We start from the raw sequence: 16,953 nt of genomic DNA on the forward strand, positions 1-16,953 counted from the left end.
TATTTCCCATGATGGAAAATAAGCGCGGCGTTTTCAAAAGATGAAAAATCAACAGCAACGAGAGATAGGGCCACTCAGCCGCAAAGCTTTGGAAATGAAATGGCATTCACTTTAGAAAAAATCTTCCCGGAAACAACACCGCAAGCGATGCTGCCCCGACGACCGTTTTATGGGCCGCGCATTCTAAGACACGGCCCACCCGGGGGCGGACCGCGTTATCAAGGGGCCCTTCTCGAAATATGAAGGAACGGCTCCCTTTCGCCTCCCTCCACCGCGAATGATCGAAAGATCAATACGCGGATTTGAAGGGAGACCAGAGCGTTCACATTCCAAACATTAAACAGACACTGTACGTTGGCGTTCTCGCGAGCTGGTGATGGCTACACATTCGAGCGCCCTGTTCGCCCGTGAGTCGAAATGAAGGGTGAGATGTCTACGTTTAATTCGACTGCGTACGCAAACAACAGTGAAATGAGAAATTGCTTTGCGTATTAAGTCACCGTGGAGGTAGTGTCTCTGTTTCTTACTCATTTGGTTTGAGAAAGTGAGCTGGTTCATAGAAAGTCGAATTTGTGCAGTTCTAAATCGTCCCGCGTTTCCCTCTCCCTTTCAATACATGATCCATACAGGATCCTATCACGGAGCTGATTCGGACAATCCGTGAAACAGCCGTTACAGGACCTCCTGCGGATATACGGCTACGGATGTCCCTCCATAAATATCCCAGGGGAGTCCCACGGAGGTCCATTTTCGGATATAAACATAGGGGTCTATTTCGGACGTCCGTGGGAGATGGTGTTCTGTTTGGGTATATGGCTTGCGGATGCCCGTACGAATTCATGAATAAATTCATGGCAAGCTGACATGTGCTTCTGTGTATTCGGCATCGTCGGAGTCATTCCGTGAAGAGGAAAATTACTGCACCAGCGTCAGCCCCAGATCATCAGTGCGCTGTCCTGAAAATTGTTGTGGACTGTTCTACGACATCACGGTGCTCTGTCACTGGCGCATATAAAGCTGTATTTTGGGTTCAGTGTGATCGGTAAAGACGAGCCAAGTTGTGTAGTCGGCAGTGCGGTTTTACATGGCGTTCATTCTCAGCCTTGGTGGCATCTGATCACCTGAACAGTGATGGGTGTCTCCGTGTAGTTGACAGTGGTGTTGTCGACTCATTTACGCCGACACCATAACCCCGATACTCATACTTGTACACATAGTCTAAAAAGACGGGAATTAAGTTGCATATGACAGCTGTGGCAGTTACCTTCACGAGAACAGTGCCAGCGATGCAGTGCTTGAGGTGGAGTGTACAGCGTGCGGGGGTGTCGGCACGAGGTTGTTGGTCGCCATCAGCAAGGGCAGGCTGTAACAACCGGACACACTTGCCACATGCTCTTGTGACGAGGTTCGATGCGTCAACAGTTGTGCGCTGGATTTTCTTACACGAGCTCAGTGCGCAAATTGTGAGCAATGAGACGCGGACGCTGACCGCCGGCCATCGTGCTTGCAACAAGTCCCTCCGTTCCCTCACCAGGAGAAGGGCTACTTGGTGTACGCGAAGTTCTATACCCAGTTCTACACCAATATTTTAACTGTCAGCCAAACTGTTCGCTGTCAGATGTTTTACTACACAGAATGCAGAAGAACATCGAAATTGTAGTACTGTCAACTGTGCAGTGGCGTATCTAGAGCTACTTGCGCCCATGGCAACATGGTTAACATGATGTCTTTGGGGATGCGTTTTCGTGTGGTCCGCGCTAGGTTTCACACTACAACCTCTCTAATGGCGGGTGTTTTAGATCATTTATGAATGTGCCAGGTTGAGTGCCCGACCTGGCACATTCACACCCGACCACATAATGGCGCCGCTGTTCACCTGGCGCCCATGGCAGCTGTCCACACCTGCCACACCCTAGATACGCCACTGCAACTGTGGCACATTAGTGTCACTGTTCCCTGTAGAATTTTACCCCATGAAAAGAAAACAAAGTGGGCATGTGGACGCTATGTTATTTCACTGAAACTCACGCATCCCTTATACAGCATGTCCTGATCCACTAGGACAGTTCAAGACAATATAACGTTTGAGTGCTGTCATACCAGGATATGTAACTGCCGCACACAAATGGGATTGGGCAATAACCTGACCAACTACAGCGTTGCGCATCCGATAACTTCGGTTAGATGATGAAAGCCCCATTGTGGTCGACTGTAACACAGCAAAGGAGAGCTGTGTAATGAAAAGGGAATTCTAGTATTTGTACCACTGCAGTATTTAATACATAGTCTGACGACAGTGTTGCACTACGAAGACCTCTCCTGCGTTTTGTATTTCTTCTTGTAGTCAGGGTCTCTGACCGGCACTACTGCGTGGTATGCGTGTGCCGACGAGCTCTGCAAGCAGCTAGTCATTATAGAACCGCTGAAGGTATACCCAACCCCAATGGATAGCACCCCGAAAACAGCTGCTGTGTTCACGTCCATATTATCTGACATGCTATCTGGTGGGCCCTCAGTATCTACAACGCCGTTCAGCAAGCACATTTTGCATTGCAGCGTAATTTCGCTCCGCAATTCATTTCTATTCTCTGACGTTATCTCCATGTCTGCAAGTGTGCAGCTGAACGGACTCTCGATTCCCAGCGCTTGAAATCTGTTGAACAAGTGCACACAGTCCACAATTCTTCACCCTTCAACAACACAAGGTCCGTTTACGGACGTTCCTGGAGACACGTTCTGCGTACTGTCGCTTGAGCTAGCTCTCAATGAAATATTGCGTGATTCACGAGAGTCTGGTTCTACTGAAAGATTATCCAGATGCGTTCTCTTGTAGAAGTTCAGGGCTTGTTCTTTGCGTCTCTTCCGTTTTCCGCAGACAGCAAACACCCACCGCAGACAGCGGTTTTCCTGCTACAGGTTGGGACAAAAGTTTACGGAACACGCGAGCGAGGTTCTTTTTCTTCGGTGCGACACCCTAGCGGCAGCCGGAAGCGGGTGAGTTTACTGTTTCGGAGGGATGGAAGGGTCTGGGAAGAGTCAGAGCCGTATATTAAAAGGGAGTCTGGCCATTAATGGGTCATGCCTATACCGGAAGCTCCACCCACTTTTTCAGCTTTCTTACCAATGGAGTCTTGAAATATGGGGCGCTATCAATCAACCTATCCTCACTATTTGTCCCCCTATCCAACATGGGCAGCGCCATTTTGGGTGGCAAGTGGATTGGATGGGATTGAAATGGATACTTCTCGCAACCCGCAGAACTAGTGGATTTTTGGTGCAAATTTGATGAGCGCCACCTAGGGAGCGTAAGGCACGTTGGGAGTTGTCGTCTGCTTCCGTCGTTGCACCGCTGCCGGCAGAACCACCTGCTGGGACATATTCTGTCGTCGGAATGATTTTTAAACAAATCTACATGAACAGTTGGAATATAAAAGGCAAGAATGTTTATATCCATGAAATCCAGCAATTAAATATAAGATTGTACAGCACAGTGCCGTTTTTGTTATGATTTCGTTGTGATCACCGCGATCGCCGTGTTCACTAGGCCTAACGTCGGCGACAAAACGTATTATTTTCGATTAGATATCGACGGATGAGCGTAAGTTGAAACTGATTTCCGAGAAACGTATATGACAATGTGCATTTGCAGTGTAAAATCAGAGTAGTCTGTGAAAATTTTTTGTCACGAAATCCCCGCTTCACTGTGTTCGTTTTCGACGCCATTTTGGGTGGCAGTATGGTGTCATGGCGATCCCCTTGGTAAAAAGCAAACCAATCAGAGGAGCAAGACTGTGATTGACAGGTCGAGCCTCTTTTTGTGACTCCTCCCAATGGCCAGACTCCCTTTTAATATACGGCTCTGGGAAGAGTGTGCTGTGAGCGACACACAGCGGTAACTCCTACTTCCCAGGCACACCGAAGCGACACAGGAGCGACTACTGTGTGTCGCTAACTGCGCATCTATCCACCCCTCCGAAACAGTGAACTCCCCCGCTTCCGGCAGCCGCTAGGGTGTCGCACCGAAGGAAAAGTACGTCGCTCGCGTGTTCCGTAAACTTTTGTCCCAACCTGTACCTACTGCGAAAAACCGTGACTGTCGAGACACAGCACAACCACGGAACGAAGGATTCCGAGATAACGAGCAAACAGCTGCGCGTCTACGCTCCATTTATTATCACATTCCAAACGAAATTTTTACAACTTATCCCGTTTTTCTCACTTGTGCAGATTTCTGTGGCATGCAAACAGATGGCACTAGCGCGCACAGCCAAAATCCCAGCGGGTCATAATAATTGGGGGTTTACGTCGCGAGACAACTGAGACCCAGCGGGTCAGCATCGGCTAACCACTGCTCACAAGAATCTGTGTAGCAACTCTATGCTTCGACATAAACAAAATCTTTCAGGACATATCGATTTTAGACACATTTTTCTAGTACTTAATGGGATTAAAATTCTCACCTCAGGTCCATTTATTTTGTGACCAGCAAACGAAATTCAAGGAAGCGCGAAACGCAATTTCTGACGTCTGTGGAAGAATTTCCAAAATAAAAGATTAATTTCTGGCACCATTAAGTATTAGAACCCATTGACATCTTCCATGCAAGACTTATTTTATTCAAATGGAGCAATTCCTTGCGGAGTTATGCGCTTTGAAAAATGCATGAGGAATGCCATTGGGGCAGGGGGTGCTGTCCGAAGGACGTGAAGATAATGTTGTCAGTGGAACATTTGTGAGAACTGTTGTGGGTTACGATTCAGTGAATCGGCATTGAAAAATGCAGCAGTGCGCATCATGCCGCGCATATACGGAATACTACGATCGGATCCGTTCCAAATCCACACACGCACGATAGATATGCGCGCGCTTCTCTTGCTGTCTCATTGGATGTCGCCAATCTTTGCCTCCTGGGGATTCCATCCGTTGCCGCCAAAGACGGCTCTATTTTCATTGCGTTTTTCTAAACGGTAGCGTTGTGTGAACTAATTTTGTTTGATCTGTACTAATTGAAACACTGGCTTTCATTTGAGAACAAGTTTTGTTTTTGCATTTTAGTGCCCGTTTAACACTGCAACAGCACGAAACCAAATTCAATCCAGATCGCACGCGTGCTAGCGCGTTATCCTACACTGCAAGTTTTTGTGGAGATAGAGGGGTTCCGGCAAACTTCTTCTCCCAATCCCTACCACCTCTCACCAAGCTTTGCGAACGTGATTGTGAAAGATGTGAGGAGTCAGGAGCAATGTAAGTGGCTTGGGGCAGTCGGCCGCACCTCATGTGGCGAATTTCCCCATTCATCATCATTAATTTGTCTGTTGTTGTTGAAGTGGTTTTAAGAAGGTTCTTGACCAGGGGTCTCCAACTCAAACTGAGACGCGGGTCACATTGGCCTGGCCTACGGCCACCTGGCCACCACGGCGGGCCATAGATAGTGAACATACACAAAAACTGCTTCTTATTTTCGGGACCGCGTGGCCGAGGCCGAGTGGCGTAGCGGCAACTTTCTCAACTGTCTTTAATATGACATACACTGTAAAAAAATACTATGATTTCTACGGGAGTTTAATAGTATCTGACGACGGCGTGTTACCGTAATCACAAATACTGCGAAAACTACGTAAAAGGTGGAGAGTTTATGTCGACGAGAAACGCCAGGTCACGCAACCATTCGGGGTCGGCCATTTCAGGGCATTCTTTCCGCTTGTTGTGAATAAATTCATTGATTTCATCTCGAAGATCGAAGAAATGTTGACGTACTTTCCCCCATGCTGAGCCATATGACCTCTGTATGATAAGGCAGGTCTTTGAACGTGGCATCCAAGTTTTGAAGGAAATCGGCAAACAGACGATGATTCGAGCCTCTCGACCGAATGAGTTAGTGGTCTTGACGACAACGTCCATGACACGACTTCCATGTCGTCCACGACACGTGCTTCAACTTAACTACGCGGCAGCACAATGCCTCTTGTTGTAGGATACAGTGAATTGCTGGGAGGTTTGTGGGCACGCCTTCCTCTGTAAGTGTTTCTTTAAGGCGGGCTACCAGACCTAGATTGCGACCAACGATTGAAGGAGGACCATCAGTCGCTACTGTCGCGAGATTCTCCCACTTAAGACCTGCTGTTTCGATGCTGCCTTTTACCGCGTTCCACAGGTCGTTGTCGCTTTCAGAGGAAGCAGATGAAACAGTTCCTAGTGTGTGTCCAAGTCGTGCGTGACACCGCGGACGAACACCACGCACTGAGCAATATATTTATGTCCGTGGATTCGTCAAGTGCTAAGGAATATGCAGAAAAATTCTTCGAAATATCACGCAGCTGCATTTCCAAATCTGCACCCATGTCTTCAACCCGCCTAGCGACAGTATTTGCAGAAAGGCTAATCTTCTCAAAAGAATCTTTTGCGGTTGGGCACACAATTTCAGCTGCACGAATGAGACAGTTCTTGATAAAAGGACCTTCTGTGAAGGGTATATTGACGCTTTTGTGATCAACTGCGACAGGGCGAAGCTTGCTTCAACGACGACCTCACTTTCTCTTTTAACCTTACGAAAAATGTCCTTTTGCCTTGTGGCTGCCAATTTGAGCCGCATCACCTTTTCTTCACGAATCTTTCCAGTAAATTCCGCTTACTGTCCTTTGTGAAGCGCTTCGTAATGACGTTGGAGATTGTACTCTTTCGGAACAGCAACAGTTTTTTGGCACACCAGACATTCCAGGACGTTGTTTATATCTGCGAACAGATACTTTACTTCCCAATGCTCTTGAAAGGTACGCTTCTCCTTCTCTACCGTCTGCTTCAGGTGTGGCTTCGAGCAGGCCATACTTCCTGTGGAAACACTGCAGAGCGCAAGCCGACGTCTACCGGAGGCTTGATAGCTCAGCACGTGATTATGGAAGAGACGCTTTGACGCTTGCGAATTCCGAAACTATATAGGTATAGGACGACCTTCGACCGCTCGGTCCTTCCGAGGAAGAGTTGAGTGACCGCGGTAGAGCTCCCGTGTATTGTAGTGAAGAGAGCTCCCGTGTGAAGTGTATTATTTTAAGTGGGTCTGTGAATGTTGTGATTCGACGTTGCCCAAGAACTAAAGAGCTTTCCGCAGGCCAACGATTGCCCATAGCGTCTACTAGCTTTTTTTTCTCTCTCACTGCGATTAAGTTTTCTCGTCTTTCCCTTTCTTTCTTTCTCTCTCTCTCTCTTTCGTTGCGGGAGTGTTGGAGACCCCTGTTCTTGAGGGTCGAATCATACGCTAATGCGGTGTCCTTTTATGCTTGTTTTTGCAAATATATGCACAGGAATGACGCAAGTACGTGATAATATGAGCTAATAGTCTTGCATTCTGTGGAATTAGCTGCGTGACCCGGCCGAGCCAGACTTTCGGAAACATGTTTGTCGGCCCGGGCCCGGCCCGGCCCGGCCCGCGGTGCTGGCGTATTTTGTCTGCCCTGGCAGGGTCAGACAAAAGGGCCCGTGGAGGGCTCTAGTGTGCACATACTTCTGGAGACCGTGAAAAAACGTACGCAAGATCACCTGCACGAAATCCAAGCAAATTCACGACGACTCTTCCGCAGCACTCCCACATGCCGCCATGACATTTGTTTACGAGAAAACTGCATTGTTTCTGTTTCCACTGTCCTTTCAAGATGGCGTTGCTATCCCAGAGTTCTATGCGAAGCCGGCGAGACCTGCTTCACATCGGAATGCTTGCGGGATAGGGTCATGCCCCCTCATCTCTTATACCTCCGTGCCCGAAGGTCGATTTCCGTCTCCTCATCACAGCTGGTGGCAGGCTTGCAACGTTGGGTTAGAGCCGAGACGCTCGCGCAGTTGCTAGGGGATAGACGTCAACTCTCGACGACGTCATCTAGTCTTGAAGAATCCGAATCTATGGGGTTCTGCCGTTTCTTCCGAAAATTTGTGGCGTGGAAGCGTGTAATGTTCACTGACGGGATCTATATTTTGCGTGCTGAGCCTTTGAACGAGGTTGATTTATAGTGCGAAACAAAAATATCCTTTTTAGTCCATACTGGGACCTTGTCCGTACCTGGGACCTTAGTCCGTAATCAGACCTTGAAATGGCAGCGCCTCTGGAAGCGTGTGTATGAAAGAAGTACTACCACAATGTACGACAGTCTTTATTTGGCCAATTTTATCTCCCGAAAAGTGCATACGAGTAGATATTAAATGAACGAGTTTCATAGGTAAGCGTTGCCTCTGCAGCTGGGGAAGCCTCAGCGACAAAAACTTCATGATGACGTACTTTGTATTCCAATCAGAGGACAGTGCTCAGTCGGCTGGCTTTGCAAACGATTCTTTCCGAGCTCGTCTGCTCCGCGCCTTGCGGACGGCCGCCACTCAGATGTCTGCGGTGTGTCGTCATTGGTCGGTTACAGTATGACGTTTTCTCGTTTTTCTTTCTTTCTTTTTTTTTTTTCAGAGAAGGAATTCTGCCACACTGTCAACAAAAACTATGCCAGTAATTCGCATTGGATGTTCGGCACCATGGTCAGTGATCCTGATCAACGAGGAATGAAATGACACCATAGTTTCGGAATCGATGGGGACGAAGGCAATAGTCCCTTTGAGGGAGAAATAATCTCCCTGGGTTTATAACACTTGTTCGTCAGTGAGCTCAGTTCGAGCTACGTTTAGGAGCGGTAACGGTTAATGCAAATGTCATCTTTCTTCTTGATCGTGTCATTGCGACTATTATTGAGCAGTAGCAACGTGCTTGTTGTCAGCAACTCCGTCGTACATAGTCCAAGATTATTTGTGGCCGGATAAATTTAGGTTTGGGATTTCATCTTGACATTTCGACGATGACGATGTGAACAACGGAAAAAATGGTAACGTGAGTCGCGACGAGGTTGGACTGACTACCCTATGGTATGCCTTCACTAGATTAACTGAGGAAATGAGAATGAAAAAAAGAAAGCTGAGAAACAGAGTAACGGTTGAACCGCAGGGAGCTTCCGCTGGAAAACGCTCGCCGAGTGACCTTGTGCATTTAAGTAGGGAAAGTTCCGAAGTGGATGTCTCTTGCGGGCCAACGACCTGATGTCGAGCGTCCAGACGAGCCAAAGCCGCATGCAGGACGCTACGATTGTCGGTGCACTTGGAACATATAAGACGTCACACTCGCTGCGGTTACGGGAAAGAGACTTTCAGAGTTAAATCGAGCGCTGTAAGGGGCATTCAGCAGTAGCTTAATGCAGGAGAGATGCAGTTCGTTGAGGGAAGGGTGGACGTACACAGAAATGTATTTCAGGGTCATCCCTGTGCAGCAGCCAAGTTCGTGAAACTTCACTTAGCCAGGATGCATTGCGCGTTTGCTGCCTGAGTTCAGTGACCATTCTTTTTACATTGCTATTGGTGCAGTGCATAGACCTTAGTTGAACGTGACCGTGATGATGGGCTTTGCGTGCAGCAGCGTCCGCAGCCTCATTCCCTACTATACTACAATGGCCAGGAATCCGCTGAAATTAGATATCACGCCCTTTCCGGACTGCAAAGTCGCACATATGCAGTGCATCGTGCACCGATGATGCCCAATATTCCGTGATAAACACAGATGCCAAGGCTTCTAAGCCCCTTCTTCAATCATTGCAAATCCGTGTGCTTGTAGGACGAGACACTTATTTCCATTTCGTTTATTTGATTATTCGCAACAGTAGTGTTTTGAAAGAGCACTGATGCGAGTAAGTTGGTTACATGATAGAAGACAAAAACGACAGACGAACATAACGCGTACAACCGTCTTTTAACAACTGAGGTTTACTTATTCAATAAACCTCAGTTGTTAAAAGACGGTTGTATTCGTTGTGTTCGTCTGTCGTTTTTGTCTTCCTTCATATCAGTTAATGCAGCAGTACGTTTGGAGTTGATATGTAGGAAGAGGTTCGGTAGTTAAAAACTAGTCAACAAAATTCATATTTTGCAGGTCTTCAGTGGACAATGCGTATATGTACAATACGTGAAGCTAACGCACAAACAAAGTGATTATAGTCATAGAGCAGTATAGACATCAATCAGTAACAAAATGTAACAAGTAGTTTTAATGGAAGTAGAAGACGTGTTCCTGAGGTTAGGTGGCTGATGATGATGAGGATATTAGAAAATAATTGAGATGTAGTCCTGATTTAACGTGGGGCTGTCTGCTCCAGAGCGACCAATTAACAACGTATGGCTAATGAAATCTTAAAATGAGGTCTCCTTCTTCAGGATTCTTCGGAACGCCCGCCGGCCCGTATAGACCGTTTACAGCAGAGTTATCTGGGCGCCGCCATCTTAGCGCACGTGACCTTGCCCGCCACTGCTTCCCTTCTCTTTCGGCTGCCTGTTGGCACGGCGCACGTAGTACGGCCGGTGCAACCCAGAGACGCTTTCTCCTATTTTAAATTTTTTGCAATGAATTCCGGATAGAAGGATGACACGAGGCTTTGGCCGAAGCTTCAACGGTCAGGTGAGTGCATTTGCTTGATTTAGAGTGATATTTCTGTCCTCGTGCGTCCCAGATGATCGGCCCCACTATGCTCGAGTTACTACATATTTCGGCGTTTTTTTTTCTCTTCTTTTGTTGCGCATACGTTACGTTGTGGGTACGTTCATAATGTAATATCGTAAGATCGTCTTTCTTTTATCGCAAGAGTTGCGGCACAACTGCCTGAGAAAGATATGCATGTAAGGGCTGTTATGTTGTCTTTATGAAGTAGCATACTTTTATTGGTGATTTCATATGTGTACAACCACATGGTCAACGAGCTAGAGAGAGACGGAAAGCCTGCGCTGAACTACAGAGAATTTGCAAAGGGAACGAAGCTGTTTGGCAGCGGCCATGTCGGTGTAGTACCGTGCCAGTGCAACGATGGTGTATGAATTTTAAATGCCGACATCAGGTCGACACAAACAGTGAGAAGAAAGTGTAGTACAGAGACTAGCTTCGGGCCCACTTTGGCGGCAACATGCACATGTAAAGCGGGTTTGAGCAGCAGGTGCAGTCATATTTGTACACCGCTCACCAAGGTTGTAGAGGCGACAAACTGCTCACGATCGAGTGCTTCGTGCACTCACAAGGCATGTACACGGAACCGTTCAACTGCAAGGAACGTGACCCCTGCAACTATGGGGAAAGTTTATTCTCACAAGCAGCAGCCAACGCCTACAGCGGAGTTTGGGGCTCACACAGAAATGCTGCGCCACTTTGAATGCTGCATTACTTACCCTCGCTGACTCTCCCGGTTTGAAATCCTTCCTCTGAAGATTCGATACCTACTGTTGTCGAATCAGCTTGTTTTTCTCCCTTTGTGGAAACCTGTGCATTGCAAAAGGCCTCGAACGCGGGCTGTCTTTGTATAGCGACGGCTCGTGAATTTAACAAACAGCTTCGTCCCACACCGATCAGATCTCCTGTCACAGTTTCTACACTCAATCACAGAACAAGTCTTCCCTCTGCTTTTCCAGATTTTGCACGGAACTGTAGCACAGCGGCAAAAAGGTCGGAAACACTTACATAGGCAAAGGTACACAGGCTCTCGCAGAAGGCAAGCAATGGCGTGGCCACTGTGGCGGCATCTACTAGCGCCCGAAGCAGCTGGCTGCTGTATAAACGGTCTATACCAAAGCAAGCTCTGTCAGACTGCTCCGCGTAACATATTCAACACAGCGCTTTTAAGACACGGTCTAAGAGAGAGACAGGGACTGGATAACGCTGAGTCTTTCTGTCTCCCTCTTAGTCCGTTTCTTAGCAGCGCTGTTTTTGCTATGTTAGATGCATACCAACTATACCCCGCATATGTACTTTGCATGCCTATTGTATGCCACTATTGTATGCCGTGATTCTTCTCTCACGCCTCAGGTTGAACACATTGAAATATATTGTCTACAATCATCCCATCTGCAGAAACGCATTCCTGAATATCGTATTCGCTGCAGTGCTGCTGTTGTAGGCTGTTTATTAGACGTCAAGACACGCTTGGTGATAGGCACGTATACATACACTCCCCACCACATATTATGTGCAGTCACTATCTGCGGTCATTCCGGCGAATATTTACGTGTGAAAGATGAGATGGGGATGAACCGGATGAGCTTCGTGGAGGTGAACCGGTGATGCTTGGAGTTCCACACCACATAACAAAGGATGAGATCGCCACCTGTGCACGAACTCGTCGGTGCACACAAGCGGCCTGACAAGATACTTCGGACAAGATATGCTCGTTCATGATACGAAAGATAATAGGACCTTGCGTTTTCGCATTTCGCCGTTAGTTCTTCAAGACCTCTTTTTCAGTTCTCAGATGCAGGACCACGTCTGCCAAATAATACACCCAAAATCTTCAGCGATGTGCGTTATATAGGGAAGAACATGTATGCTGCTGAGATCCCAAGACGCATGAGCTTAGACTTTTGATAGTGGCCCACTAGAGACTGTCGCGTAAGATTCGTAGATACATAGCACGTAGGTGACCGAACTCGCGCCCCGCAAAAGGACAGCCACAGCGTCTGTACTTGCAGCTACCTTCCATTCGCCGCAACGAGGGAGAGGAAGCCCATGGGTACGAGCGTTAGTGTCTATAGACCGTTTACAGCAACCAGTTGCTTCGGGCGCTAATAGATGACGCCACAGTAGCCACGCCATTGCTTGCCTTCTGCGAGTGCCTGCGTGTGCCTTTGCCTATGTGAGTGCTTCCGACCTTTTTTGCCGCTGTGCTGCAGTTCTGTGCAAAATCTGGAAAAACAGAGGGAAGACTTGTTCCGTGATTGAGTGCAGAAACTGCGACAGAGATCTGATCGTGTGGGACGAAGCTGTTTGTTAAATTCACGAGCCGTCGCTATACAAAGACTGCCCGCGTTCGAGGCCTTTTGCAATGCACGGGTTTCCACAAAGAGAGAAAAACACGCTGATTCGACAACGGTAGGTATCGAATCTTCAGAGGAAGGATTTCAAACCCGGAAAATCAGCGAGGTTAGGTAATGCAGCCCTCAAAGTGGCACAGCCTTACTGTGTGAGCCCCGAATTCTTCTGTAGGCGTTGGCTGCTGCTTGTGAGAATAAACTTCCCCCATAGTAGCAGGGGTCACGTTCCTTGCAGTTGAACGGTTCCATGTACATGCCTTGTCAGTGCACGAAGCACTCGTGAGCCCCTTGTTTGTCGCCTCTACAACTTTGATGAGCAGTGTACAAATATGACTGCACCTGCTGCTGAAACGCGCTTTACATGTGCATGTTGCCGCCAAAGTGGGCCCGAACCTAGTCTCTGTACTACACGTTCTGCTCACTGTTTGTGTCGACCTGATGTCGGCATTTAAAATTCATACACCATCGTTGCACTGGCACGGTACTACACCGACATGGCCGCTGCCAAACAGCTTCGTTCCCTTTGCAAATTCTCTGTAGTTCAGCGCAGGCTTTCCGTCTCTCTCTAGCTCGTTGACCATGTGGTTGTACACATCTGAAATCAACAATAAAAGTATGCTACTTCATAAAGACAACATAACAGCCCTTACATGCACATCTTTCTCAGGTAGTTGTACCGCAACTCTTGCGATAAAAAGCAAGAATCCACGATCTTACGATATTACGTTATGAACGTACCCACAACGTAACGTATGCGCAACAAAAGAAGAGGAAAAAACAACAACACCGAAATATGTTGTAACTCGAGCATTATAGTGTGGCCGACCATATGGGGCGCACGAGGACAGAAATATCTCTCTAAATCAAGCAAATGCACTCACCTGACCGTTGAAGCTTCGGCCAAAGCCTCGTGTCATCCTTCCATCCGGAATTCATTGCAAAAAGTTTAAAATTGGGGAAAGCGTCTCTGGGTTGCACCGCCGTACTATGTACGCCTTGTCAACAGGCAGCCGAAAGAGAAGGGAAGCAGTGGCGCGCAAGGTCACGTGCGCCAAGATGGCGGCGCCCAGATAACTCTGCTGTAAATGGTCTATATATGGTGAGCTAGAATTCGAGCTCACCATAGTCTATATTCCACAGCAAGGGATCGATGACTAGGGCGAATGACACTGTTAAGAGAGGACAGTCTTGACGTACCTCCTTGGTCATACGAAACTGTCGAGGGAAACGTCGCATGAGATAGGCTGCTGCGGTGATTGTGATACAGGCACCCAGGCCCAGAGCAGGCCCAGGAGAGTTATGGATTGAAGAAGGAGGAACCAGAGACACGGAGGAGATAGGGACGGACACAAAAATGGATTATGGATTAGTTATGTGGATTATGGATTAGTTATGTATAGTTTAGTTAGTTATGGATTACCGACGAAAGTACACTCTGCATTATGCTGACTATAGCGCGGAGTTTACGATATATATACGATATAATCACAGTTCAAGAGAGTTATTGCCGCCAATTTTCAGGGAAGGCCGGGTCACCAGAGTTCATGGGGAGCAAGATAATGCGTCCATACCCAAACGATTCAGGAAACTGTCTACTATTGTCTACACACTGGCGGTGTTGACGGTGCGACGAATTCGCGACGGGACACTGGGGGGGGATATATGTTTATGAAAAACAAAAAGAAAGGAAATGTTAGCCAGGGAAAGTGTCGGCTTAGATCAACAATGCTAACTATGAGTGTCTGTTCAAAGAGAAGTACCGGTTGACGAAGTCTTCGGTTGGGCTGTATCGTCTATATACTTGACGTCAGACGTAGCATGTACAACCGTGGTTGCCCCTTCCCGCCAATGCAGCAGTTTTTTCCGGCCCTTCGCTACTTTGCGACTTTGCTCATTCCAGAATGTTGACGACGAGACGGTAACGTGAGCCAGCCAACTGTCAGTTGTTGCGTCGCCATGATGGAAAGAGTCGTCGCCAGCCTACGACAGCAATTCGTCTGTTTGCCAAAGCCGACTGAATTAAATGCAGTGAAATCAGATTTTGATGCGATTGCTTGGTTTGTCTGTGTAAATGGTTGCATCGACGGCACGCACGTCGCTATTTCGTGTCCTGGTGGCGAAATGGCTGACGTCTTCCGCAACAGAAAAGACGTTTTCCATAAATGTTCAGGTATAAGCAGAGAGAATAATTACTGCGATGGCACAGTGGGGTGCAAATCCCCTCTAATTATGATACGGTTCTACATTATCCTTGTATACTGATTTACCGTTTCTCTTAATTCGCACCCATTTGATGATTTCATTCCACTGTACCCAGGATGTACGACGGATTACTTTTGTTGCATTGAAACTGTCATGTACATACAAGCATCAATGCTTGAGGGCGACTTAGGATTCCTTTTTCACGACGTAACCTTCCAGAATGCCTGGGCCCTTAGTCATTTTGCAAAACCCACATACGCGTCGAAATAACCTGCACTAACTCAGAAGCCGGTGGTGGTTGAAGAAGAAGTTCGAACCCGAAGGACGAAGACCGAGAAAGACGAAGAAGAAGAAGACGTATTCCTTTTCTGCTCTTTTCTCTGCTTTCAATTACTGCATCTGCTGGTCTACTGCTCCTTCCAACCCCGTCGGATGGACGTGGGCAGAGGGAGACGCTGCGCATCAAGTGCCATCGGCGACTCCCGGAGGTCTGCTCAGCCGCTCAGCGCCCCGAGCCGGTCACCGGTTGCCTGGTGCCAGAGCAGCGCTCTCGGGAGCGATAACGGGCCACGGTCATCGACAACGGAGCTTATGCTCGGCGCTCCTGACCTGCAGGGCCCTGACAGCGCCCTATGCACGGAAGGCGACCCACAGGGTCACGAACAGGGCGAGCCGCCGTTTCAAGTCGTCACCCACAAAGAGAGTCGCCCAGGGGGCATCCCGGTAGTCTTCAGGTGCAAGAGCGACTCGGATTCCTTCTGGAATGTGAACCCTGACCTTATCGCCCATGACATCCTAACAGCGACTCAGGAGAAAGTGCTCCATCATCGAATCAATAAGCAGGGCACTCTCATCCTTCATGTCTCCTCCGAGCATTCGGCGCGCAGACTGCTCAGCCTGAAGTCGCTTTCGAGTATTCCTGTCGAACCCCGTATTCCGGCTTCGTATACTCGTACCATGGGCAGAATATCGGGTGTTCCCCGCCGTTATAGCGAGGACCAGCTATTGGAGTTCTTCAAACCCCGTGGAGTCACCGCCGTTAAAAGAGAAATGGCCTTCTCCCGTGAAAGCGACGGATCTGCCACTGCAATCACGAAGTCCAGCGTCCTATTGACTTTCCAAACGGGCCTCATGCTCCCTGCAGAGATTCCCCTTGGGTTCACGTACTACCGCGTTTCGGAGTACATCGACCCTCCTGTTCAGTGCTTCAACTGTCAAAAGCACGGTCACTATGCAAAGGCCTGTCGTGGGCCACAAAGATGTAAAGTGTGCTCTGGCCCACATGACTATAAAGAGTGCACTGCTCGGCTCGAGCCGAAGTGTGCCAATTATGCCGGACCACATACTGCAACCTTTCGGGCGTGTAAAGTTGCCAAGGCTGCTGCTGCTGCCCATCGGCGACGGGTCCTGAATGGGAAGGCCAGCTCTGCGCCGCCAGACAAGCGACCGTCCCCTGTTTCTGCTGACCACTTCCCGAGCCTTCCTGAGCCTTCCCGAGTCTTCCCAAGCGTTCTGAGGAGTGAACAGACCTTAAGAGAAACAAACGAAGCACCCCGGTCTAATCTTGCATGGTATCATCCGAAGCAGAAATCGAGATCTCCTCTTTAGCCAAGCCAGGAGCCTCCGCGTCTGCTTGGGAGTCCCTTCGACCACCGAGACATACTCTGTCCTAGCCGAGGCACGCGAACCGCCGATGGATGTCCTGCGGGACGGCGCAACCCTCCGCGTTCTCGCACGGTACCTTACTCGGCACCCTCTTCACTACCTTCGCCACGTCGACGAAGACTGCCCGGCCTCTGACTTCGTTCGTGCTCTCGTTCGCCTCAAAGGGTCCGTCCCTGCACAGTTCTCCCTACCCTCGCACGTCCCTGCGATGTGGACGCTTGCAAGACC

The 16,953-nt window shown here is 48.5% G+C and overlaps 1 protein-coding gene across 1 annotated transcript; it reads left to right on the forward strand.

The window, feature by feature from the left end:
• The first annotated feature begins 15,492 nt into the window (after positions 1 to 15,492).
• Positions 15,493 to 16,668, forward strand: LOC135384635 (uncharacterized). Its single transcript, XM_064613849.1, has one exon. The coding sequence runs from the start codon at positions 15,493 to 15,495 to the stop codon at positions 16,666 to 16,668; it is 1,176 nt and encodes a 391-aa protein (XP_064469919.1).
• Positions 16,669 to 16,953: the final 285 nt, after the last annotated feature.

This window comes from Ornithodoros turicata, chromosome 1, assembly GCF_037126465.1.
Source record: "Ornithodoros turicata isolate Travis chromosome 1, ASM3712646v1, whole genome shotgun sequence".
NCBI classification, from domain to species: domain Eukaryota; kingdom Metazoa; phylum Arthropoda; class Arachnida; order Ixodida; family Argasidae; genus Ornithodoros; species Ornithodoros turicata.